General features: G+C 42.3%; 1 protein-coding gene across 5 annotated transcripts in view; it reads right to left on the reverse strand.

The window, feature by feature from the left end:
* The window catches only part of gpc5a (glypican 5a), a 180775-nt gene that overhangs the window by 62027 nt on the left and 93553 nt on the right, over positions 1 to 25195 (reverse strand). For 3 of the 5 annotated variants that reach the window (XR_009705923.1, XM_061227165.1, XM_061227164.1), the window contains exon 7: positions 3831 to 3996. The exons of 1 other annotated variant lie outside the window; for it this stretch is intronic. Coding sequence is in view for 3 of the 4 variants with exons in the window: in XM_061227165.1 (XP_061083149.1) it covers positions 3831 to 3996 (166 nt within the window). In the remaining variant the exon portion in view is untranslated. Of the gene's footprint in view, positions 1 to 3830; positions 3997 to 23399; positions 23629 to 25195 lie in introns of those variants that run through there. One more of the 5 variants, XM_061227167.1, reaches the window with a different exon arrangement.

Raw genomic sequence — 25195 nt, forward strand, 5'->3', positions numbered from 1 at the left:
CACAGTCCCACATTGCCTTCATAAAGGCAGTATCAAGGACATAGGTCGTTCTCGGCCATGGGAGCCAGTTGGCCATTTCTACATCATAAGAATAAAAGAGGAGAAGAAAGGAAAGAAGCTTTTGACACAGCTCAAAGTCCTAGATATCCGACTGGAACGGATTTTCAGATCGTTTTTTTCCCTTTGTGCTTTAATAAAGGATAGTCTTCTACATTTCATAAGTCATATTGCAACAGAATATTGTAAATCCACAGGGAGATATTAGACAAGCAGAGAACACAAATCTCTGCAATTACTCTGCGTGAACCAATAATCAGCCAATAGTCTGAATTACAGAAACAAATTGTATTATCTAAACAAACATGCTGGAGGGCCACTGCTTATACAGAACTGAAGCAGCTGAATGCTGAAGTGTTTTGTCGGTGAAAACACACTTCTTTCATGACAGACAGGGACGGTATCGGGAATCAAAAGACCGCGCTGACTAGCTCCTCGTTACGCCAGCTCTGTGTGGGGCCAGTCTGCTCTGGTACATCTTTCTCATCCCTCCTTTAATGCCCTCTCATTTCTAACCTTCATCCTTTTCTCACCTTCACCCTTCACCCAGTAAATAAGCTGCCCAACAGAAGAGCTTTCTCATGGGCCAAGGGACAGTCTCCTTTCATCTGCACTTCACATGTCAAACAGGCTCTCTCGTACATGTGCGTGCGCAGACAGACAGACAGACAGACAGACAGACAGACAGACAGACAGACAGATGCGCGCACACACACACGCACGCCCGCAGTATATACATCACATATGTATATGCACACATGAATACATGCACACACGCACGCATGCTCACATATACACACAATCAGCACACATGTAGGCGCATGCATACACACATACACACACCAGCCCATGCACATAAAGACATGCACACTAGCAGCGCACACACACATACACATGCATATATACACCATCACCACACATTGATGCATGCAAGCACAACATGCACTCACTCTCTCTCTCACACACACACACACGCACGCACGCACGCACGCACGCACACAAACACACACACACAGAGTGATGATTTTACAAGTGCATTTTGCCTCATATGCACTTATAAACTTCCAGCCACAAAACAATCTGTGGATAAAACATCAAAGCTAAGGAAGCAGTGGTGAACGACTTGATAGAGACACTTCATTTTCAATATCCGTGTGGACACCCCATTCACGTGGCCCTGTCCTAGCTTACAAGGTTTCCAGATGAATTTTAATATCATAGCACCATCTTTCTGCACAAATAATTCACATAGAAATTGCCACACAAATTGTAGCCATCTCAATCCAATCAAGTATAGTATACTGTATTTACCAGCCTAGTTTAGCATTTTTTTCATGAATTAAACATTAAAAAAAGGATGCAGTGCAACACACAAGGCAATACTAGATTCACTCTGAATCATTTTATTTCCCCATTACAGCCGCATTTTTGCAGACAGCAGACAATATGCTTGTCATCTAGAATACAAGTTAGATTCGGTGTTAAATAAGCTTGGCCTGGCCATTATTCATTTATATTATTCAGAAAAATATCTATGAAATATGTTTTTCCTATCATGAGCAACATATCCCCAATTGTGGACAATACCAGTTAATTCCAGTAATACCTTTTTTTTTTCTACATACAATCCATTTTCTATCCCATCACCAAAGCTTCAACTGCACGCTATTGAGAAGAGCAGCATAAATGCTCCTACATGGCTCATTCATCCTTACAAGCGTATGCATATGGTTTCAGTTGTACAATACACAAGGGTTTTGTGATAGATTACAGTCTTAGGAAACATCCTATTTTCTTCCTGCAGTTAATATTTAATCATCCAGCATAAAGGAATTATAGGCAGGCAGGAAAATACAGCCCCCCTCCCCCAACTCCCAATATTTCATAAATACATTTAAATTTCACTTCTGAATAGTTCCATCAGGAGCCTTAAAGTCTGCTCAGTTTAGACTCTTCCAGTAAAAAAGTGCTCAAAGGCTGTGGGTTGAATGTGAAAATATGAAAGGCAGAATACGCTGACAATCAGAGATGCAGGAATCGGATGATTACAGAAGAATGCATCTGAAAAATGCTTTTTCACAAACTGCAGATATAAAAATAAAAAACCTGAGAATGTGTGCGACGCCCTTCTTAACGTCAGAAAATGGCTCCTGATTCCCAAAGTATTCACAAAAATCAAACAAGCAGCAGAGATAGCAAATTATATGATACTAAACCTATTTTATCTACATTTTCTAGACTAGAAGCAAAAGTACTTCAACTAGAAGAAGCTTTTACTAAAGGAAGATTTGGTATTAGGGATCTGGAGATGATGTTACTGGCCTAACACAGCATTGAACCTAACTGTTTTCAACTGTGGTGTGATGGTTTAGCGGAGGTCAAATGAGTGTGAATACCCACACAGAGTGGGCATGCTGTGGCACATCTCCCACTCCTGTGTCAATAAAAAGGAAATGGTTTTATTGTCCTGTTTATGCATTTTAAATAAAGTGCCTCTCTTTTCTTTGCTTCACAAAGACCTTAAAAGCAAGAAACCTGAATGGGAAAGAGAGAGAACTGAGGGAGAAGACATAGGGGGCAGCAGCCCAGAACACCACAGCAGTCACAACTTTGGCTGTTAAACAATCACAGACACAAAATGGCATCACCCTCCGCCCAAGGTCAGCACCCGTTTCGGCAAAGAAGTGATGACAGATTGCGCTTCTCGAGGGCGTATGAGGATTTATGAATCGCTGCTTTTCAGACTAATTACTTATTAATGGTGGTTGTCATACTACAGACATTACTAAAGGGAGTGTGAAATGGAGATCTGAAATTGATTGTTTCGCTGGATTCATCCAAGGAGGATGTAACAAAACCCATTTTAAAGCGTACCTTCCTGCAGATTGAATCCATTTGTTAAAATCAAACACCATGTTGCATAGCCTATGTCTCATATCATACCTATGTGCAACTTTTAATTCTCTGAAGTTTAGAAACCTGAACAGAAAGTTGATGAGCAGCCAATGTTACACTTGTGATAATTTTATCAGCCGTATTACTAGAAGAATATAAACTTTTGTTTGTAGCCAATTCGGTTCAATAAAAACACACAGGACCAATTAGAAGCCTGTCCAAATTTCAACAAACCATAAGAAATCGTTGAGCGTTTTACTTCATCGCTGCCTGATCTGGCTCGATATAACTGCTCTTTAAAGGCCAGGAGGCCTTTTTGGCAGGAGAGCGTTTGGGGGTCACGGCTCTCTGCTCCTCCAGCCCCCTCCTGACCTGCCGCTGTATCCACATCATCTGCCCCCGTGACCCCAGGCTCACCCACGGGCGGGCGGGCAGGCAGTACTTACAGTAATTAGCTGCTTTGTATGCCCGGGTCAATCTGCTCGGTCAGGTTCGGCAGGCGTCCGGCCGCCCCGTTTGTCCTGACCCGCGGAATCGATTCCGAATTAGACCGGCAGAAACGACGCACACGGCCATGTCCAACACAGGTACAGCACCTGGAAGAGCGTCGAGGTGCAACACGAATGTGTCACCATGACCTACAGAATCGTCTGAGTGCTGAGCGGACCCGGTAATGAGTTTGCCATTACGAATGGCCTTGGAGACTCACATTTGAAAACCTTCTTAGTCTTCAAAGGGGAAGATGAAGAAGATGAAGATAGAGAGGCATGGCCTACACTTCCATTTGGAGCCTTTGAGGACAGTCTCTTCAAAGAGGCTCAGCGTGTTTGAAGAAGAGAAAGACGAAGAGGAGGAAGAGGAGCAGAGCTGGCACTCACATTTGGAGACTCTCTGGACCTTCTTCACCTCCCCGCCGCCCGACCCCGCACAGCCGTCCTCGTCTTCGTCATCACAGTCCCCGCTGAAGCGCCCGTCAGAACCCCCGCTCCCCGCCTCGATCCGGTCCAGCGTCCCATACTGAGGGATCGACTTCCCCTGCAGCAGCTGAGACAGACAGATACACAGACACATTCATCACAATCACAGAGGTCTACACTGCAGGATAAACTACTCCTGTAGCAGCTGAGATAGACACACAGACAGACACACGTCACCATCACAGAGGTCTACACTGCAGGATAAACTACCCCCACAGCAGCTCAGACAGACAGACAGACAGACAGACAGACAGATTAATGACCATCACAGAGGTCTATACTGAAGGATAAACTACCCCTGCAGCAGGTGAGACAGACAGACAGACAGATTAATCACCATCACAGAGATCGACACCGCAGGACAAACTACCCCCAAAGAAGGTGAGACAGACAGACAGACAGACAGACAGACAGACAGATTAATCACCATCACAGAGATCGACACCGCAGGACAAACTACCCCCAAAGAAGGTGAGACAGACAGACAGACAGACAGACAGACAGATTAATCACCATCACAGAGGTCCACACTGCAGGATAATCTACCCCTGCAGCAGCTGAGACAGACAGACAGACAGTACCAACAACAAATCTTTATTACTAGCAATCTATTTCATTCATTCATTCAAGTACCTTTTTAAAACGCACTATTTTTTAACAAAATCATTTACAAAACAAAATGTCTGGTTTTCCAGTTATATTTCCCATTTAACCAAAAACTTCCCCATGCTTTTGTTTTTAAAGTGGAGAGGCGGGGGGATGCTGTTGGGTTTAATAAGCATGTTTATTCTTACCCTTTAAACAGATCATCTGTGAACTCAAAGGAGAATCTTTTTTTTTTTTTTTAATTGGCTAATTTAAATGCAAGTCCAGTGAAACACTGAAAGCTATTTGTATTTATCTCACAGGTAAAGCTCTAAAGGCTACTGTAATTGCCCATTGTAATTAGCTAGCACAGCGGTTCAATATTAGCGGATGAAGCAGCATGGCTAATGGATTATCCCAGCCATGATGGATGTGTGGCTACTCCGCGTGGATTTAGCTCTGACAGGCTTAGAGGGGTCATTCTGAATGGTGAAGGTTAAATGTTAATGCCATAAAGACGCTCTTCTTTTATTTTACTGATAAATTATAAAAAGGATGCAGAGCTCATCCACCCGGAAAGACGTTTATCTCAGCAGGGTAATGCAACTGCCTTGTTGGCAATCAAATAAGGTTAGCAACAGGCCTGGATTGGATCATGAATTTAACACTATTTTTGCCCAATGAAATGAAATGTGTAACAATGAGCTTATGTTAAATCTGGAAGGTACAGATTAAAGTTTGTCATGTATGGCCTGCCAACCAAAACAAACCACCGTCCATTTAATTACAAAAGGGCTGTTTCCTGTGTGACCCTCTTTACTGGCTCTAAAACTGTAATTCTAACAAATACACTGTGAAAATAAAATCACCAGATAAAATGTAAGAGTCAAAGAACCAACAGCACGAGGGAAAGTAACTTGGCAAAGAACACGTTGCTTAATGTCTTTTTCAGAACAAGCACACATCAAATAACCAACTGAGTAAAACTGGAAAACAAAACCAAAGACAAGAACTGTGGCTAATTTCTTTAACTGCCATTTGTGCCCGTTTATTTTCCACTAATAAAAAGTGTAATAAAATAACGAAAGGCAAAAAAACTACGTAAAAATCAAAGGAACACAAACATGAAACGAAGAAACACACATATTATTATTTTATGTTTCTGCAAGCTCCCCCATTGACACTGAACTTCTCGCACATAATAAATCATCATGCTGCACATATTGCTAATTATTTACTAGGACAAGTGATCTCACATATGACTTGCGACAGGGTCTCTGTGCCAAATAAATATTTCCTCCCGGCCTCCAAGCCCTGCTAGAAAAGCAGCTTTTCTCTCTAGATTAGACCGAGCGACATATCCAGAGCACCCGTGCTTTAATCTCCCATCCACCACCAGTGATGGTCTTCTCTCTTATCATCGTAATGACCGCACTGTCCTCGAAGTCCTGATCTTTCTGACTGACGGCTGAGTGCTGGACTGGAGTCTCGTATTTTTAGGAGTTGTCTAACTCATTTTCCGTCTGGTCAGTCTCAGGGTTTCACCCACAGCAGAGACGCCAAGCTCATCGGACACTGAAGGGACGAGTGCTTAAAGCCATCGTTCAAGTTTGTTAAAACATGTCGTTCTCACAAAACGCCATCCTTAAATAAACTCTGGTCGCCTCCTTTGTGAGAACGTATGCTCAATGCACATGACTTGCATTAGGAAGATTTAATATAAATGTTAATTGGTTGCAGATGGTCCTACAACTGTATACGCACATATTTGCTTTGACATTTACTGTTAGACAGCAGTGTGAATCAACCAAAAAAATTGTCTTGTCTTACAGGGTATAAGGGATTACAGGCCCTATTTTGGAAAAGCAAAAACATGCAGCAAGATGTAACAATAGTTTAGATTAGGAAAAATTAACTTATGATATACACTCACAGAGCACTTTATTAGGAACATTATTAATTTATTACACCTACTTATTCATGTGATCTATTTAGTCAATTGTGGCAGCAGTGCAATGCATACAAGCATGTAGATACGGGTCAGGAGCTTCAGATAATATTCACATCATCCATCAGAATGGGGAAAAAATGTGATCCAAGAGACTTTGACTGTGGAATGATTGTTGGTGGCAGACAGGGTGGTTTGAGTATCTCAGAAAGGGCTGATCTCCTGGGATTTTCACGCACACTTAGTCTCTAATGTTTGCAAAGAATGGTGCAAAAAAACAAAACAAAAATCCAGTTCTGCTGACAGAAACGCCTTGTTAATGAGAGACATTGGAGGAGACAGCCAGACTGGTCAAAGCTGACAGGAAGATGACAGTAACGCGAATAACATTACAACAGTGGTATGCAGAAAAGCATCTCTGAATACACAACAAATCAAACTCTAAGTGGGTAGGCTACAGCAGTAGAAGTGCTGAGTATAAATTATGATATACATTCAAGTGTCTTAAATACCTTGGATTTTAATTCATTAAATTGAGTAGTTTTATTTGTAGTTCACACATTCTTCATGGAGACCCACAGAAAATTTAATAAACGGTAAAATGTTAAATATTGAAAATTAAATTAAAGAAACTGCCATCATTGTATAAGTATTCAGGCCCTTGAGCCAATACTTGGCAGCCTCTAAAAGCTATTAATGCAAGTAGTCCTTACCTCAAGAAGAATCAATTAATTTTATACACTGATGGAGCATATTTGCCCATTCCACCTTGCAAGATTCCTCAAGTTGGTTGAGAAAGAGCGATAGAGAGCAATTTTCAGGTTTTGCCACAGATTTCAGGAATAAGGCCAGGACTCAGACAGGGCCACTCAAGGACATCTTTTTCATTAACTGCAGTGGAGTTCTGGCATTGTTCTTTCAACAATGTCCTGTTGAAAGACAAACGTCCACCGCAGTTTGAATTTTTGGCAGAGGGGTGGAGGTTTTTCATCCAGAACTTCTCCGTATTGTGCACCATTCTTTGTTCCATGAAGCCTGACAAGATTGCGAGTCCCTGGCTGATGATAAGCATCGCCATAACAATGCGACCACCACCATACTTTATGGCGGTGAGAACATAACCTGGCTTAGCCTCCTCAGACCACAAGACTTTCTGCACTATCCCTGCAGTATCTGCAATCTTTGCAAACTTTTTGCAGGCAAGTATGTGATTTTATTTTCAGCCAGGGCTTCTTGCTTGCCATTCTCCCATAAAGGCCCTTTTTGCAGGATGACTTGGGAGATAGTTGAACCATGAACGTCAAATCCCTTAACAGCCACACATATCTGCATACAGTTGGCCTCATAAAAGCTTGTCTAAGAAATCTGCTTTTCTGTTCTAAGTTTAGAGGAAAGGCCTGATCTAGGAACCTGGTGGTACTTTTCCACTTCCATGTCCAATAAATTGCATTGATGTCCAAGCAATGGTCAATGCCTGTGAGATTTTTGTTATACTCTTCCCCATACTTGTGTTACTCGAAAATTATATCCCAGTAACATGCTAAGAGTGCTCTTTGGGCTTCATTTTGAATATCTTCCTGAAAGGCTTATCATTTCCATTTTCAGTAAATTGTTGACGGTTTATTTTTCAAGGCACCATAGTTTCAGGTTAACTCGACCTAAAGCCAAGGGACAACTTGAGTTACTCCTGGGACACAATTTATGAAAAACATTAATCGACCTGGATGGTAAGAGCAAGCTATTATAGCTTTGAGAACTTTCATTTATTTTAAGGGGAAAATACACTAAAGTAAAATACAGTCAGAACCAACAAAAGGAATGAAAGATCAGTGTTTAAAAAGCAACACATTTCCAAAAACAGCAAAAGAAATAAAAGAAATGGCCTACCACAGTGATATCTACATTTCTGTTCTAAGAATCACATCCTTAATTAAAACTTTTTGTCAAAGCTTTCAAGCAAAAATGTTTAACTCTTTGCACTTTTCTGCAAAGAGAAAAATAAACCCCAATATTGGGACACACGTTACAACTCGAGAGTGGTAAGCAGCATCATTTTAATGAAATCCCTTTGTTAAAGAACAACCAATTTGGTACGGTGCGTTTCTGTTCAACAGGCTTGGCAGAGGCAAATATTTTTTCACTTTCTGTAGAAAAATGTTTTTGGAATAATGTTTGTGCTTTTCTGACAACCAAGCGATAAGAGATTCCTTTAGGTTCCTGGCCACTGGCCCGAGACCGCCACAGTGTGCAAAGTTCATCTAGTAACTGCTGATATAAATGTGATTTGTGGTCAGTGAAAGGCGATAAATTGAGTCACGGGCCGGTCGCGGCGATGCTGGCCGATGAGGTAGCGGCCAAGCGCGGTCGGGTTGTGTTCCAGATGGTAATCGGTGTTATTCTGTTCCGTGACCTTTCGGAGCCAAGTGGACATGTGTAACAGCGTGATAGGAGCGGCGGTGGGGCAGACCCATCAAACGTCTCTCTGCCATCGCGTGACAAATCACAGAGGACTGCGAAGACGTGAGGGCCACGCGAGAAAAGCTTTCTCTATCTGCGCCGTGTCGATAACCATCGAACCGACTATGACGCGGCTTTCTGTGTAACCCGCATTTAAGTTCAGTCAGGATCGTGCAAATGTACCGGTGGGGAAATCGCAAGCCAAAAACAAATCAATAAAAACCTCAAAGATTCACAGAAAATACATATTGTCATCACAAATGTCTAATTATTCTTAGACTGTTCCAAGTTCATCAGTGGTAATTTTATTTTTCAATTTTGACCAGAAACTTGATGACTCAATGTCTTAGTGCAACAAATGAAAATGAGAAGAACAAAAACTTTGCTATGCGCCTTGTCATTGGAACAACCTCCCTGAGTTTCTGAGGGCAACCAAAAATCATGACACTTTTAAATGTAAGCTCAAAACTTAGCCTAAATAAAAAGCAGACTAAAAAGTTGTCCGTTTAATTATCAGTTGGTTTTTTGTTTTTTAAATTGTTTTACTATTTTGGGTTTAATTCCTTAATTTTAATTGTGAAGTTCTACTTTATTTATGAATCAATTTCTTCATTAATTTACCCCATCTTTATTAATTTTAGCATTCGCTATATTAATATCTTTAAGTTTTAATCTCCATTTTGCTGTCTTAGTTGTCATTGTGTTCAATCACATTGCATGGAAAGCACTTTGAACGGCATTCACATGAAAAATGCTATACAAATAAAGTTTGATTGACTGAATAATGGCCATACTCTCAGAGCAGAATGTATAGGGACAGGTGAGTGAGAAACACATTGGGGTATATTTACAGTATATTTAAAAAAGTCTTATTGTTCCCCAATGAACATGTTCAGCCGCCTACATCCCACCTCAACACCCCCCTGGGACGAGATGTTGAAGAAAGACAACATAATAGACACAACTCAAAAGATAATTTCAGTAACATTTTCCCACAAATTCTACCAAATCAATCTCCAGTTGAAATGATCTTATGTGCACATCATATTCCTTTGATAAATATGAAAATAATGTCTGCTCTGTCAGCCGTGATCTTATTCCCCAAGGGATCTAGAGCCTAAGGGCACTTAAAACAAAATGAATGTTTAGCCCCCACAGGTAATACAGACCGTATGCATCACGGTCAAACACTTTAATACCCTGCAGAGGTCACTCTGCAAGGCACTCACAGGATACAAAGACTTGTAGAACAATCATAAAAAACTATTCAGGAAATATCTGTAAGAACCATAAATGACACACAATAAATGTATCTGCAGTACTGTTTTGGCCTCAAGAACTTCCAGAGCAAGGAAGCACAGGCATCCCAGGAATCTTAATCCCTTCAGAGAAAATCTTCTACAAGGCTGGATATTCTGTGAGAACACAATGAGGGGAGTGTGAGAGAGTGAGACTTATTGGTCTTTTATAGTCCAATCACTGTGTTATTTTGCCCATTTTATTCTTGTGTGACAGTTTCAGCAGTGGCTTTTTATTTGAAACTCTTCAAGACCAGCATTTCTGAGTTGTCTGTTCACAGTAGCAGATGAAGCTGATGTTTGGTCACTGCTCAACGAAGCTGCCAGTTGAGGACTTGCGAGGTGTCCGTTTCTCGAAGTACTTTTTTTCTCTCAAAGTACTCGTCCTCCCGTGCAGTTGTGCATCAGAGCCTTCCACTTCTCGGTCTGTCCTGGTTAGATCCAGACTGCCATCTTCTCTGAAGACAGTAGTGCACACCTTTGTATGAAATCTTCACTTTCTTTATAATGTAATGTATGCAATAGCCTCCAACAATTCACGGGGAGAAAGTGGTTTCTTTTTGGCCATTGTTTAAACCGAAATTGAACTTTTTAAATGCTATACATACAAGGTAAATGTTAATGTATTTTGATCACAATATTTAAGTCCCTGCATCTCTAAAGCTCATTCAGTTAAAAGTTTCTCATTCAGTTAAAACTACTTTGATTGGCATGGACACTGATTTAGAAGAGCTTTATTTAACATATAATTTAGAGACAGGCTTTGTGAACAAATTGTTCTTAAATTACTACAATTCCATTCCCCCAAACAGGATTCCAAACGCCTTGCTTTTGTAAGCGGAGGGAACTCTCACAGACACACTGACAACCAAATGAATAAATTATCCAGCGCAAATACACTTGCGATGTTTCATTTTCTTCAGTAAAAAGAATAGGCAGAAAAGTTGTATTATCCTTTCAAGTATATGTTCATTAAATCCGTATGTTCTGTCAGTACAAACATGTATTTCTTGTGCCTTTTCTTATGTCATTTACCATTTACCATTTATGCAGAGATGAACAGAACAAAGGTCTCTCAGAGGCACAATCATTTAGCCGAAAGCTAACCGTTCTGTTTAAATGTGAATTGCCAGGTGTCATCTGACAGAATGAGGCATCTTATGTCATTTCAGATGAAAAATTTTAGCTAAACCAGTTGAATGACATCTAATTTCTCAAGGGACATGGGCTCGCCTTCTGCAGAGGATGCAGAATTCGTACAAAGCCCCGACGCTTTCGAAAATTTCAAAGAGCACAAACACGCGCAGAGGCATGAAGACAATTGACCTTCTGCGCGTCTCCAAAACGCATCTGGAATCGATAGTCCAATCTGCCCGAGCTGCCAGCTAACACACAGAACGAGCGTGAGGCTGGTTACCGCTCCGGAGACACTTTCAGAGTCATTTCAGCATGCCGTGGGTGCCCAGCCAGGATAAAGAGCGGGACTTCTGTACGCCACACGCTCAGTGAAGCTGTAATTTACCCACCCTTGTGAGATCAGTGCTGCCATGACGATACTCAATGGCACACAGTCGTGACTGGCCAGGAAATGTGCTGGGAAAGACAAGCCCACATCATTCTGAAACGCAACCGACTATGAATGGTATTATAGTATTAGAAGCTGTTATACAGTATTTTATAAATACTTACTGTACTCACATGCACGCACAAACACACACACACACACACACACACACACAAAGACACACACACAGAAACAAACACACACACACACATCTTTGTGATTTGAGTTATACCAGTCGATTGACACATTTTATTTTACATTTCTTATCAAATTGGCTCAGCTGTGTATGTGAGGTGTAGGTAGAATTTCTACAAAGCTCACCAGTTTTTCACAAAATCAAAGTGGAGAAACACCAAGACTGGCATAAACATTATGCAAATAGTTAAGCTTACAGATGAAAATAGGCTCTTCTTTGAGTTATTTCTTGCTAAATCCTCTGTCACTGAATTGGTTAGTACATTGTTGACAAAAGTTTTATGTGAGCATAGACTTTCAAAGCAGATGTAGTTTTCAAAAGAAGAACAAATAAAACAAAATCCCCTGGCATAGAGTGTACTGCTCTCTGCATTCTGCGTGTGTAGCATCTATTGCCTTGCTAAATGGTCTGTTTCAGCTCAGCCTCAGTGTGTGGGTAGCAACAAGCAGATCCATCAACGGTGAGTGACGTTAATGTATTCCAAACAAGGCAGCTCTACAACGCTAGTGAAAGATCAGAAATGATTGTTTTTTAAGCTGAAGGAACAAGCATTGTTTGACCTTAAGTGTGTCAATCTAGTGCCTTATCTTTTCTGTCTTTGAGAGGTGGGAGGATGGAGGAAAAACCGGAGCGGACTGTATTGAGTAGCCTGAAGCTCCCGGCTATGCCTGACGTGCTCAAAAGGTGATTTATTTTACGTGCTGACAGGATTATTAGCTGCAGTTCTACGAACGAAATAAGACTTTGTCAAACTGACCATCATTAGTCTGTACCATTGTTCTACATGTTGTGCAACGCTGGTTTCGGCAGCGTGGCAAGTCTTTAAAACATCGAAGGCCTAAAGCTGCTAACCTCTGGCCAACGTGACGTCACTGGCATGGCAAACGAAGTGAAACACCCTCACAATAAGCGAGGGGGAGCCCTTGAAAAACCCAGTGACTGTACAGTACACTTCAGACCGACAGCTGGAATGAGCAGGCCGCAGGTCTCAGTCAAAATACACTGAGGGGGGAGACGAAGGGTGGCTGGGTCCACTTTGAGATATGGAAAATACATAACTATAATACATAGCAATAATAACAATATCTTTTTGTAACAATTTTTGCATGGAACATCAGTCAAATTCATGTAGACTGGGCTGCAGGTTAAGAGGCACTGAATAAGACACTTCTCCTTAGGGCTTAATAACTTTATCAACAGCATGAACACACATAATGCTCTCCTGCCTCATAAGAAGTCTAGACTCCAGACCCCGAGATGAAACGGTTTGGCGGCCTAAAGCAGGGGAGAAGCAACAGTCCTGTTTCGGGAGACGAGGCAGCCGAGGGCCGCAGGTTGGAACATTGCTACTCCACCCCCGGAAAGTTCTTTAACTATTAAGGAATAATAATGAAATGATAAAAAAAAAAACTAAAAAAGAAATGAAATGCAACTGCAGTCCCACTGTCAGGTGTTTGGAGCAGAGCAGGCGCGGGAGAGAGGGCAGACGCGGGTTATGTTTGTGCAGCAGTGGCTGTTGGCAGACCGCGACGCGATAACGACGTTGTGTGGGAGTACCAGATCGAACATCTTCATCTCCGCATCCGCCTCCGTGTCCGTCTCGGTCTTAATCTACAACTCCGCGGGCCCCCGGGCGCTTGACACACTTCTGTTCCGTTTAAATTAAACGGATAGATTCCGTACAGTCGCCGGGTGCTCGTCTTCTCCGTTTTCTTAACTGCAGGAGGCTTCCAGTTTCCCGGAGTTTCTGCTGCGACGTTACACATTACAGTCCAGAAAGTTTATCGTCACATCACTGTACTTGGTCATGTCCCTTAAAGAATTTTCTTTCTGAAAAAGCATCAAATGTTTTGACTTCAGTGGCAGGGAAACAGGAGTTTCAATGTTAAAGCGATTATCTGGTGAGCGTGAAGAATGTCCAGGACAACTCGGCATACCCTACCCCCCAGGTCCAAACAAAAAGGACTTCTCCAAATTCAAAGCAGACTCTGGAATGTGGTTGCTGCAATGGCTTCTGGGGAACAGCATCAGTGGCAACGTCAACCCCACGGGCACCTGCCCCGTGTCAGATTATGACTCATCACTCTGGAAAGCTGCCGGCCATGGGACGCGGTCTCAGCTGCTCCCGCTTACGGGAAAACCAAAATAATTGATCCGGTCAGTGGAGGCGGACGGCGGGGGAGTCCGGGAGGTCGCCGACATCGGCTTGTTCATTCATCAGAGTTATGAGGCTCTAAAACCAGCCCCTTCCATCAACACTCGCACTCAAATGCCATCAGCACTTAGAAATGGGAATATTTTCCCTGGCCTTGCACAAAGTGTGTATTTATGGTTATTAGCTAGGCCAGTGAACTTTAGACTAGATTTCCATTGCGCTATATGGGATACAATAACACTTTTATCTGACAGCAGTGCTGACAGCATAATAACATTATAAGAGGCAATTCACCCAATGGAAATTAATAGGTACACGATAACACAGTCATCGTAGAAAATAGCACGCGTTGTGCATTGCAACAATGAGAACATAGCCAAAGCCTTCTCATTCCACGATGCTAAAAACACACTCAATATCTATCCATCTATCTAATTTTGAATGAAATCGTTATTTTAAAAACAGGTTCGCTTCAGCAACAAATGTGAGCAAAATGCCTTTCGTTTATAAAAGCAGCAAGCAGACACTAAGTGTATAACATTAAGAAGCCATGCGGTTACATTGTTATCCGCGATTGTGCTTAAATGTTACAAACATTCACGATTTTGAAAGGCCTCAGACAAAGCACGCTTTCCACCTGAAGAAAAGAAAAGCAGACTGCAGTGACAGTCAATAACACGCAGCTTGAGAGAGTTTGGGCTCGATTCCGCCGAGCCGAGCAGCAGGGTCGCTCTCACACCTCCGGACCGCGCGTTCGATACGGAGGCCCAGTCCTCCGCAGCGCGCGCTCGAGGGCAGACAGACGGCCGGACGCATAACCGCACCGCTTATTGATGCGAGCCGCTCTCCACAACTCCTCTCACAGGGCAGCAAATCGTTGCTTTTTTACATTTATGTTTTTAGGGCTTTTTCAGCTTTATTCAACAGGACGGTGTAGAGACACGGGGAGAGAGGCAGACACGCAACAAAACGGCCAGATTTCAACCGCCGACATCGCAGCTCTGCGGGCAATGCCAAGAAACATGCCAGCAAAATTCTGCTTTTGATAAATATATTCAGGAATGAATGAATGAATGAATGAATATAGCTGGGGTGAGCCTCTGTCAGAAACACCCTGAGTTGCACAAACATATTAAGCAGGACTCGCATCATGAGATGCCTCATGATATTAAGCACAGATAACATGAAAAAATGGAGAGGGGATCTCTTTCGGATTTAATGTGAAACGCAAGCACGTTTTCTACAAAATAAATGGTGGATAGGGGGGTAGGGGTAGGGGGGTAGGGGTGGATAGGGGGGTAGGGGTTCTCATTCATTATAGGAGTTGAAGCGGAGAGATTCTGCACAACGGGGTCCCTGCTATTCACTGCGCCGCATGTACAATACATATTCATACATATTCACATTCATTTTGCATTAACCCGGGATTAGGCGGCGGAGAGAAAATGTAAATTTATTTGTTGTGTGGGTTTAATCTTTGGGCGTCTCTAACTAACATCTGCACGCGACCTTTAAAGGAAATGTGCGCGTTTGAGATGGCTGCGTTTGGCGGGGCGATGGAACGCTCCAGGAATGAAGTCATCTAAATGCGTTTCAGCTCCGCACTGGTCCGCTCAGCCCGGCTCAACGCTCTCTGCCTTTTTTCCTCTGCAATAACGTTTCACCATGTCAGAATGATCAACAACCCCATTAATGAAACACACAGGAAAAAAGACAACACAAAAAAAACAGCGACTGGGATTTTGGTGCCGGACGCCTGGAGGATTAGATGCCGTGTGACACACAGGTACATTTAAGGAGATGTCAGTTTGTCAGTGAAGGGGGGCGGTTGGCCAAACCCCTCTTAAAAACATGCCTGATTGCTTGAAATAATGCAGAAATAAAGATTTGTTTTCAGTGAAATTATGCAGCGACCACTTTCAGCGTGGGCCCTAGAATATCACTGCCTCTATGGAAAAATGCACACAGAAGCAGTGGTATTTTTACTGTAAGCTTAAAATAACTCAAACATTCACTGGACAACAACTAAAATGCCTGGTTTCACAAAACAGTATTCCTTCATGAAGATAAGAAAATTAGTCCTGTGGACAAACTTCAGTTCTAGAAGAATTCCACTCTCTCTGATTCAAGGGTGTGGGCACTTCTTCACGTTAACTAAGCAACCTGACATATCAATTTCATATCCCCACATCTTTCAACACCATCGTAAACCACCTTTCAAGTGTCCTCGCCCTCAAACGCCATGGTTCATTGCAAAGTCTGTCTCTGAGACCACAATTAAATGTAATGAGAGCAATAACACATCAGTAAACACTTATAATATATAATATATATACCACATTTTTATAAAACTAAGTTGCAATGCGTATTTGCTAGGCTGCACACTCGAGACAAAAAAAATGTATATCAAAGGGAAGATGATCCTTATGAACATTCATACCATTTAGTGAAATAACTATGGCTATTGGCCCAATCTGGTGACTTAAATGGCCTTTTTAAATCTTGAATAATTTTTAAATGGCTCTAACACAAACAAACACAGCGGGAAAATAAAATGTAGAAAGAACATCTACATTGCAAAAAAACATAATTTTCCTTTTCTGATTCTGACTTGATTTCCTGTGACAGTTTAGTCCCTGGAGCTGGTGTGTTTGACTCACTAACACAGCTGTGAGGACCTGAAACTGTAACGGGCCCCACTGGTGCCCCCTTCAGGAAGCTGTGGGGAAATCAGCTGGTTCCCGGTAATTACGGGAGCCCGGCAGGCTTGAGGGTCCGTCCCCCTGGTAATCCGCAGACAAGAGGAGGAAGAGGAAAATGGCCTGGGAGATTACGCTGATTTATGGAGGAGCAGCAGGGGCTTTGGACGGAAGCGGCCGGGGTATCGCAGTTAGAAAACTCTTAATGCGTTCAGTCTGTCAGCAGGACACTGAAGGGTTTGTTTTTAGCGGATGAGGGAGGTTGGGGCGTTCACATTGCAGGGGGTGTCTCCCCAGACTGTAGGATTCTGGCAGTAATTCTGGCCTAAATCATGATTGTTGGTAATCTACTGTATCACACTGGGACTGAGTGCAACTGCAGGCCCTGACCAGCAACTGGTGGTAAGCCGTTTTCAATCAGTCGAGGAGGGGACTCTGACAAGCATACACACCCTGGTCCCTTTCCTATTATTCCACCCAGCCTCCAGCCCTGCTTCAGTACCGTATATATGACATTTATGAATGCCTTTCATCACTAATGCTTTTCCATTTAAACTCTGCTATATGAAAAGGGAAAATAGAAAGCTTGCTTATTAGTAGACACTACAGTCAAAAACATTGTTTTATTATTCCAGTGACAATCTTCCATATTTATTAATGCCAGTGTTTAATATTAATTAAGGTCACTGACTAACACTATAATGGGCTGAATGCACTGTAGAATGACTTCCAGTTGAGCTGCATAGTAATAGTTGGGGGGGGGGGGGGGTATTTAATTAATGCTTATATTTCCAAATGCTGTGTTTATCACGTCTTACAGTTGTTGTGAGGCATGCAGGAAACGGCTCAGATGGTCATGGAAATGGCTAAATCCACCCGATAAATGGAAGACATCCTGGGCTTATCTCTAAATCCATGAGGGAAGGGGAACCTTCCGGAATTCTGCCTCAGTTCCCTTTTCCAGGATTTACATTTATTTATTTATTTTCGGTTAGGCGGAATTTTCCCAGTTCTCTCCCCAATTTCTTTTTTTATTGTTATCAAATACCAATCATTATAAGACTAGCACCCGCCGCCTCCAATGCTAGCAAAATCAGTTATGGATTTCCTTCCACATTGTTTGTTGTGACTAGTTATTACAATGTAACATGGTCAACGAGCACTATTTTTCTAGTACCAGAGAGGACAGGTGCCACACTGCTTGTAGGTTTCGATGAAACGTGACGAGAGATAACAACCGAGTGTGACGTCTCTTCCAAGGGTGCCTCATCCCCAGCTGGGAGATGATCCAACGGGATTGAAACCTATGCTGGGTTTGGTGCCTTTACTGAGAGTGCCAACACCAAGTGTCTTAATCTTAATCAACTGCTTCTCAGTTTGGGTGGGGAAGGATAGTCGATGGACACACACTACGGTTGCACATGCATGACACGGTTCTCCAATGGAGACACCAACATTTAAAAATAGTTTCTTGATGGTTACGAAACAATTTCCCTGACCAGAAGGTCTTTAGCATCAACAGCTCATATCTTCCCAGTAGGACAGGTCCTACATACCTGTAACACGAACCACCCCCGCCCCCTCCCCCCTAACCTACCTCAACCCCAAAGAGATCTACAATTAAAATTAGTAAACAAGAGACATTAGCTTCAGAATATGTAGAGCAGCACAGCTCAACGGCTCATGAGCACACAAATGAAATGCGCACCCCCCAAATTCTTTGTAGTTAATGTCCCCGGAGAATCACCAGCTGTGTTTCATATTTAAAGCTGTTTACAGTTGATTATGAATAAATATAGAGGGCACCTGCTGTAATCTGCATCAGTATGCTAAGCTAAATCAGTGGCCCAATCATCAAACCAGGAAGACATCTGGGCCAAGTTTCCAACGGGAAAAAAATTAAAGAAAAGAAAGTGTTAATTAATTCAAAGCGTGAACGCGCACCAGCAATGGAGTGAAATGATTTTGAGGGGGGAAGCGAAAGAAGAAAAGAAAAAAACTGAATGTGTTCTCCCCACAAACTCCCTCCATATCTCCACCTCGTGTTCGATACCCCCCCTTGTAACAGGTGAGCGGTTATTTCCGGGGCCTTTTTGATTGCTGTGAGAATGAGCGACCGGGAGCAGTGTCGTCTGTGACTGTTTCCTCCCCTCCAGTACGGAACAGGTTGCATCCCTCCGTTTGCTCTTTGATGTTCTCCCTGACGTCTGACTTAATGAGGCAGCTTTGTACAGGAGCATCAGAGCACCCACTGCTTTCACACATCCCTGATATATTTCAGGGTCTTTGCGGTTAACGTCAGGTTTTCGCGAGATGGAAAGAGAGGGAAAAGGGAAAAGAGACTACGCCCGTCTCTGTGTCATCAATGCCTACGCAACGATGAGGAGCATCATGAGCAAAGCTAATGCCAGCGTTTAACTGAAGTTACTTTGAACTTTACTTCTTCTGACAAATCCTAAATCATACCAGTCCTTTGGTATCAAAGGATTACTGAGCACGGGGAAACGTGGACTACCTATATCTTAAAGAGAACTGCTGAGATCACAAGTAGCCTTCACTTCTTGGAGTTGCAAACTTGCCAATTTTTGTTTTAAATTGTAGTTTAATTTTTTTTAAAAATTTTCTTTGAATATTTACATTCAATCTAGACTTCAATAGGGGATTTAGATGTTTTTTTTCCACTATCCTTTAAAAAAAAAAAATGTTTAAGGTTTATACACTCACTGAGCACTTTATTAGGTAAACCTGTGCACCAGCTTGTTAATGCAAATATTTTATCAGCCAATCAAACTATGCAGCAACTAAATGCATAAAATCATGCAGACATGGTCAAGAGGTTTAGATGTTTTTCAGACCAAATGACAGAATGGAGAAATAAAGTCATCAAAGTGACTTTGACCACGGAATGATTGTTGGTGCCAGACAGGGTGGTGAATATCTCAGAAACTGATCTCCAGGGATTTTCACTCACTAAAGTCTCTAGAGTTTGCAGAGAATGGTGCGAAAAACAAAAAAACATTCAGCAGGTCTGTTGGAAAAAACGCCTTGTTAATGAGAGAGGTCAGTGAAGAAGGACCAGACTGGTCAAAGCTGACAGGAAGGTGACAGTAACTCAAATAACCACACATTACAACAGTGGTATGCAGAAGAGCATCTGAAGCAGTCTTGTGGCATTCACGTCATCCTGCATTTGCATCCAGTACATGGAAACAGAAATCCTCATCCACAGAAAGAGTGCTTTGACTTCCACTTCTTGAAACATCACCTTCATTAATGGAATGAAATATGTCTTGAAGTGCCTTTCCTAATGATAACCTGAGAGAATTTCTTCGAGGCGAATTTCTGGAGTATTACACTCCAGTGGGGCGTGTTCTCAGTGCTCTTTATGCTTTTCAGCTGGTACAGTACCACTGCTGGTGACAAAACAGCCAACATTTCGCAAAAATGCATAGGTGGATTTCCCTTATCTTATTGTCAGCCTTCTCAACATATTTGAGAGTGGCAAGTCTCCTGTGCATAACAAAAGATAAAACAATCCAAGGTTCAGAAAAAAGATAGCAATGTGACAGAGATTAAAGGGAGTGCTTTATGTTGCCAATTGGGTCCGTTTCAAGGAGTTACACATGAATACAACATTGATATACAATACATCAACTCACGGCAATGGAATGAATAACGACATTTGTTTTAAATACCTGTGTGGGATTGCCTATATAATACCACAGCAGAGAGAACCACCTAATCAGCCAGACCGACCCTAACCACTTCAGACAAGACAACAAGCTCTCACCGACACATGTCAGCAATGATGAGCTGAACATTACATCTGGAGCACCTGCGTTTTATAACCTTTAATGCCATTGGATTGCTGCTTGCGAAGCTTGTAATAAACCGCGCACATTACTCACACATTAAACAGCGCTGATGAGCCACACCGATCCGTGAGGCCTAGCTGTGAGATTTTACAGCGTGGAGCAGATTTCAGCAATGATTACAGCGATGTCTTTGTTTATTTTCACTTGCAAATTGCACTGCAAAATACAACACAACTGTTTGAGGTGAGCGAAATTAAATTAACATTTCAATTTTTAATAGTAAGCATAAAAAAATATATTCTTTTAAAAAGCATTTTAAAAAATCTCAACGATGCATCAGGAGGACCAGGGAGGCCCAACCCCCTCCACTCCCACTCCCCTATTCTGTAATTCTGCCATTTTATTTATGAGGGAAACAGGTGCTGAGGATCACCATGGTGAACAAACACCAGCTGTGTGGTGGGAGGGGCAGGGTGAGCATATAAAACCAATATGCTGGCTTGGTCATTCTGTTACCGAGAACTTAATTACACAAACCATATTTAAAACTGCAACGATCTGTGGTTAAAACTGAAAAACGGAACTTTTTATTTTCTAGGGGAATTTGGTCATTTTGGAAAAATAAAAAACGATGGCAGGTAATTCTTCCCTTTCCTTCAATACACAGTGCAAGATACAGTATAGCTTTTATGATTTAAAAGTAATATTGGATCTGATTGTAAATACTGCGCCGTACACAAAAAGCACAGTGAATGCACTCCTCCATCTATTTGAAGTGGTGCCCCCCAGTGGTGAACAGCAGTTAAGGTACCCCCCCCCCCCTCCTCCTCCTCGAAGTCCACAGACAGTGAGACAGACAGATGCACTGAGCCAAATTCAATAACTGCTGATCGAGGGCAATTACCTTTAAAAGACTACTCCAGTTTCAAGGGCAAGACAAAGAATATATACTGTATGTCAGTACCAAAGGAAGAGCCTCAATGAGTTTCCTCCAAAGAATATCAAAACAAGATCTCCAATTCTTGGTGTCCAAGTCCCATGACCATATTATGTGAGCTTCGATCTTGTCTAATATTGCAAGCAATAACAGTTTGTTCAACTATTTTTAAAAATCAAAAGGAAAACGGGCACCATCAATAAGAAAACACAAAACAAAAATAACGTAATATCGGTTTCATTTGCACATGGATTATATACAATGAGCATCAATGCTGGCTCTGGTTGTGAAAAGAATTGAGTTTCAGGGTCTGACGTGGATGTAGAGCAGGCGTGGGACACCATAGCTCTGGAGTGCCAATGGTGCCTCTGGTTCTCCCCCCCACCTGAGCTCAATCGCATTAGTCTGATGGATTATTAAGAGCCTGGGTCTGAATATTCAGAGCCTGAATGGTGAAACACTGAACTGAGCACACAGTCCCCTGTGTTCATTAAACCTCATAATTAGGACAATCATAGAGTTACGGGTTTGGATGGAGCAAAAACCAGGGACATCTCTGCGCCTCCAGGACTAGGGTTGTCTGCAGCTGATGTACAGGAAGTGACTGCAGTGACAAGGCTAAAGCCAGAACGGCTACTACTGCTAGCTGAGAAGCAGGTGGCGGCCTAATCCAAATAATCAAGTCCCAGCCCCAATACGAGAACAGCCCTGGCAGTACAAACACCCCCCCTTAATAGATGAATTGCTTGCCTCTGGTTAAATTCCCTCAAGAGCATCGTAAGGTAAGATTTGGCTTTATTGTTATACAAGTTAGCTTCAGGAATTAATTTCAGCAAGCAGCCATATGCCATGTGATTGCTATTTCCCTTTATTATTATGCATGCCTGTGCATAATGTTTTGAGGCCAGTGCAGGGTGTGGTTGTTGTCGAGGCATTGGTGGGTTCCCAACGTTTTACTACAGTTTTGGATTCTCTCTGATTCTCTCCTTTTTTGCTGGGCTTGCACTCGAACTGTTTCACAATGCACTTCATTTAGAGATGGTTTAAGATTACATTTTACGACGGCTCATTTAGTGTTCATATCTGCATGGTCAGGAACGAGAATTCCAGGGACTTTATTTGATGTTGTCACACGATGTCAGAGTTGATCTGGTCTTGTGTCATTCCTTGGCTTATGTTGAACTGACACCACTCCTCACCACTCACTCCAGAGCAGTTAGAGTAGAATAATAACATACTGTGTGCTTCATTCCTTAATAATGGGTGATTATGTATGCTATATTTCCCGAACCCAGTCATGGAGAACGAAGAGTACTTTAATCAAATTATATTGTTCTAAAAAATCACCAATCGCACAATTCACCCAAAAAAACCTTTTTCAGGCCGATCCAACGACCAGTGCCATTTGTTAGAACAGAACCAAACCACTGTTTTTAAAATATATTTTTTCATTTAGTCAAAATAGAGGCACAATCAGGAAAAACAATATGGACTTTTTGCATTTCTCAGTCCTGCCTATTCTGAACCAGACTGTCTGATTCGCATGCTTATGTAACCCAATCTTCCATTAATTACTTCAGTTACAGTACAAATGCTGCATTTGTTTTTATTTTTCTTTCCAGTTGCACAGCTTTTTACTGAATTTCTAAACGAATTGAAAAGTCACAAATCACACAAGATGTCGCTTTTCAGCATAATTCCCCTATTAAGAGATCAAAGAGCTGTCTGCACAAAAAAATCAGTTCTGAAGAACACTCAATTCATTAATGTGTGAGCTCAGTATACATTAATAAAATGAGTTATTAATCACCGGGGGTCCTCCGCCTACCAAACAGCACGTTGCCCTGTCTAGGGACCTGTCAATCATCAGTACCACTATGGTGACATCTGTCTGATCTTTATCAATATCCCACAGACTTTCTGACGGCTCTCCTCTGGTCCAACACTTATCAAGAACGAGGAGGGAAAAGATGATTGAAGACAGTCAGATCTCCTCCTCCTCTTCTCTCCATTATTCTCCCACCTCCACTCCTCCTGCTCTTCCCCTGAAAGCAGCAGTAGGTTGTGGCAGCAAAGCTCAAAGGATCACAGACATTACCTCACATAACCTATCTTGCCTGGGCGGACTCTCATACACACGCAGCTTACACTGCTGACATACACAGTATACAGTAGATTAAACATGTACTACGCTGGATGTACTTGGATTTAAAGTATTCACCCATTTATAATACACTGTGAAGTGATTCCCCGAGCAAATCAGGTTATGTGTTTTGCTAGAGGTTGCAACAGAAATAAAAAATTAAAATCGCAACCTCTGATGCGAACACACAAACCTGACGGAGATGAACGACTCTTCGCGAGCCCTCAAAACGCGTCAGGCCACAGCACATCAAAACATGAATTTCAGAATCTCGGATTACTGAGATTTTGGACAATTAAAATGAGTACATGTGAACGCCGACCTTCCTTCCAGCCAAATATATTGACACTGCCATCAACAAAATGACCGCTCCGATACTTTGGACGTTAGCATTCGAATGTAAACACCAAGCCAGGAGGAGGCCTTGAATAATTTACGAATAAAACGGTCGCAGATGCATGAGAATGAGGGATTGGGGGGGGGGTTGAAAGTGGTAAATAATTCATCTATAAACAAAAGGCTGATCGCCATTGATTTCAATTAGACTGAGCGTGCAGGAAAGGGTAATGGATTCCTTGGCCATTTCGTTCTGATTTTCGGGGTAGAGGGTGAACATTTATTGGGAGGAGCCAAGGTGGAGACCTTTGTTATAGATTATACGAATACAGATTTCCCTGTCCCTTGCTCTCCTGTTTGGCGGAGGTGTTGATGAGCAGTCATCTGACTCCAGCCTGTGGTGGGCTGGGCTGAGGCGGGAGAGAGGCCGTGTGACTGGAATCCCAGATGGCAGGAATCGAACAGTCGTCAGCGGAGGGCAGGAAGTCCGTATCGTAATGAGAGGAATTGATTATTTTTATTTTATTTGCGTTGACATTTGCATGTAACTGAAGGCCTTTCTCCGCTTGACCACACGCCTGGAGATTCCGGCAAGGACGTTTCTGACGACAAACCCGACAGCGCACTCCTTTAAACTAACTTTCACTCACTCCTCCTCTTTCCCGCGCTCTCATTCTCTCTCTCCCTTTGCCTGCCCTTTTCTTTTTTTACAGTAGAAATAGTCACTACACATTAATCATTGCTTGTGAGTTTTAATTTAGGCTAGTGTGTACCCTTGCATGCTGGTGTGGTATTTTGGTGCTGTATTTAAACATGTGTGTAAATGCATATGTAATGGCTGTAAAAATGTAAGCTACAGAATATCAAACACCAGGGATAAGATATGGATGCTTGGCTAGTAAATACCAGGAATATGGATTATCTTATGGCTCACCTACACACTGAAAAAAACCCCACAGGTTTCATCCGCAAACCCATGACAGCTGCACTAAAGACAGTCTTCCACTCTATGACCTATGACCTTCACTTTCATATGAACAGCTTTAACCATGCAGGTTATGAACAGCTACCCTTGAGGGAGAGCGTCTCCTTCAGAGACGTCTGAATTATCTCTCTCTCTCTCTCTCTCTCAC

Source organism: Conger conger, chromosome 17 (genome assembly GCF_963514075.1).
Source record: "Conger conger chromosome 17, fConCon1.1, whole genome shotgun sequence".
NCBI lineage: Eukaryota > Metazoa > Chordata > Actinopteri > Anguilliformes > Congridae > Conger > Conger conger.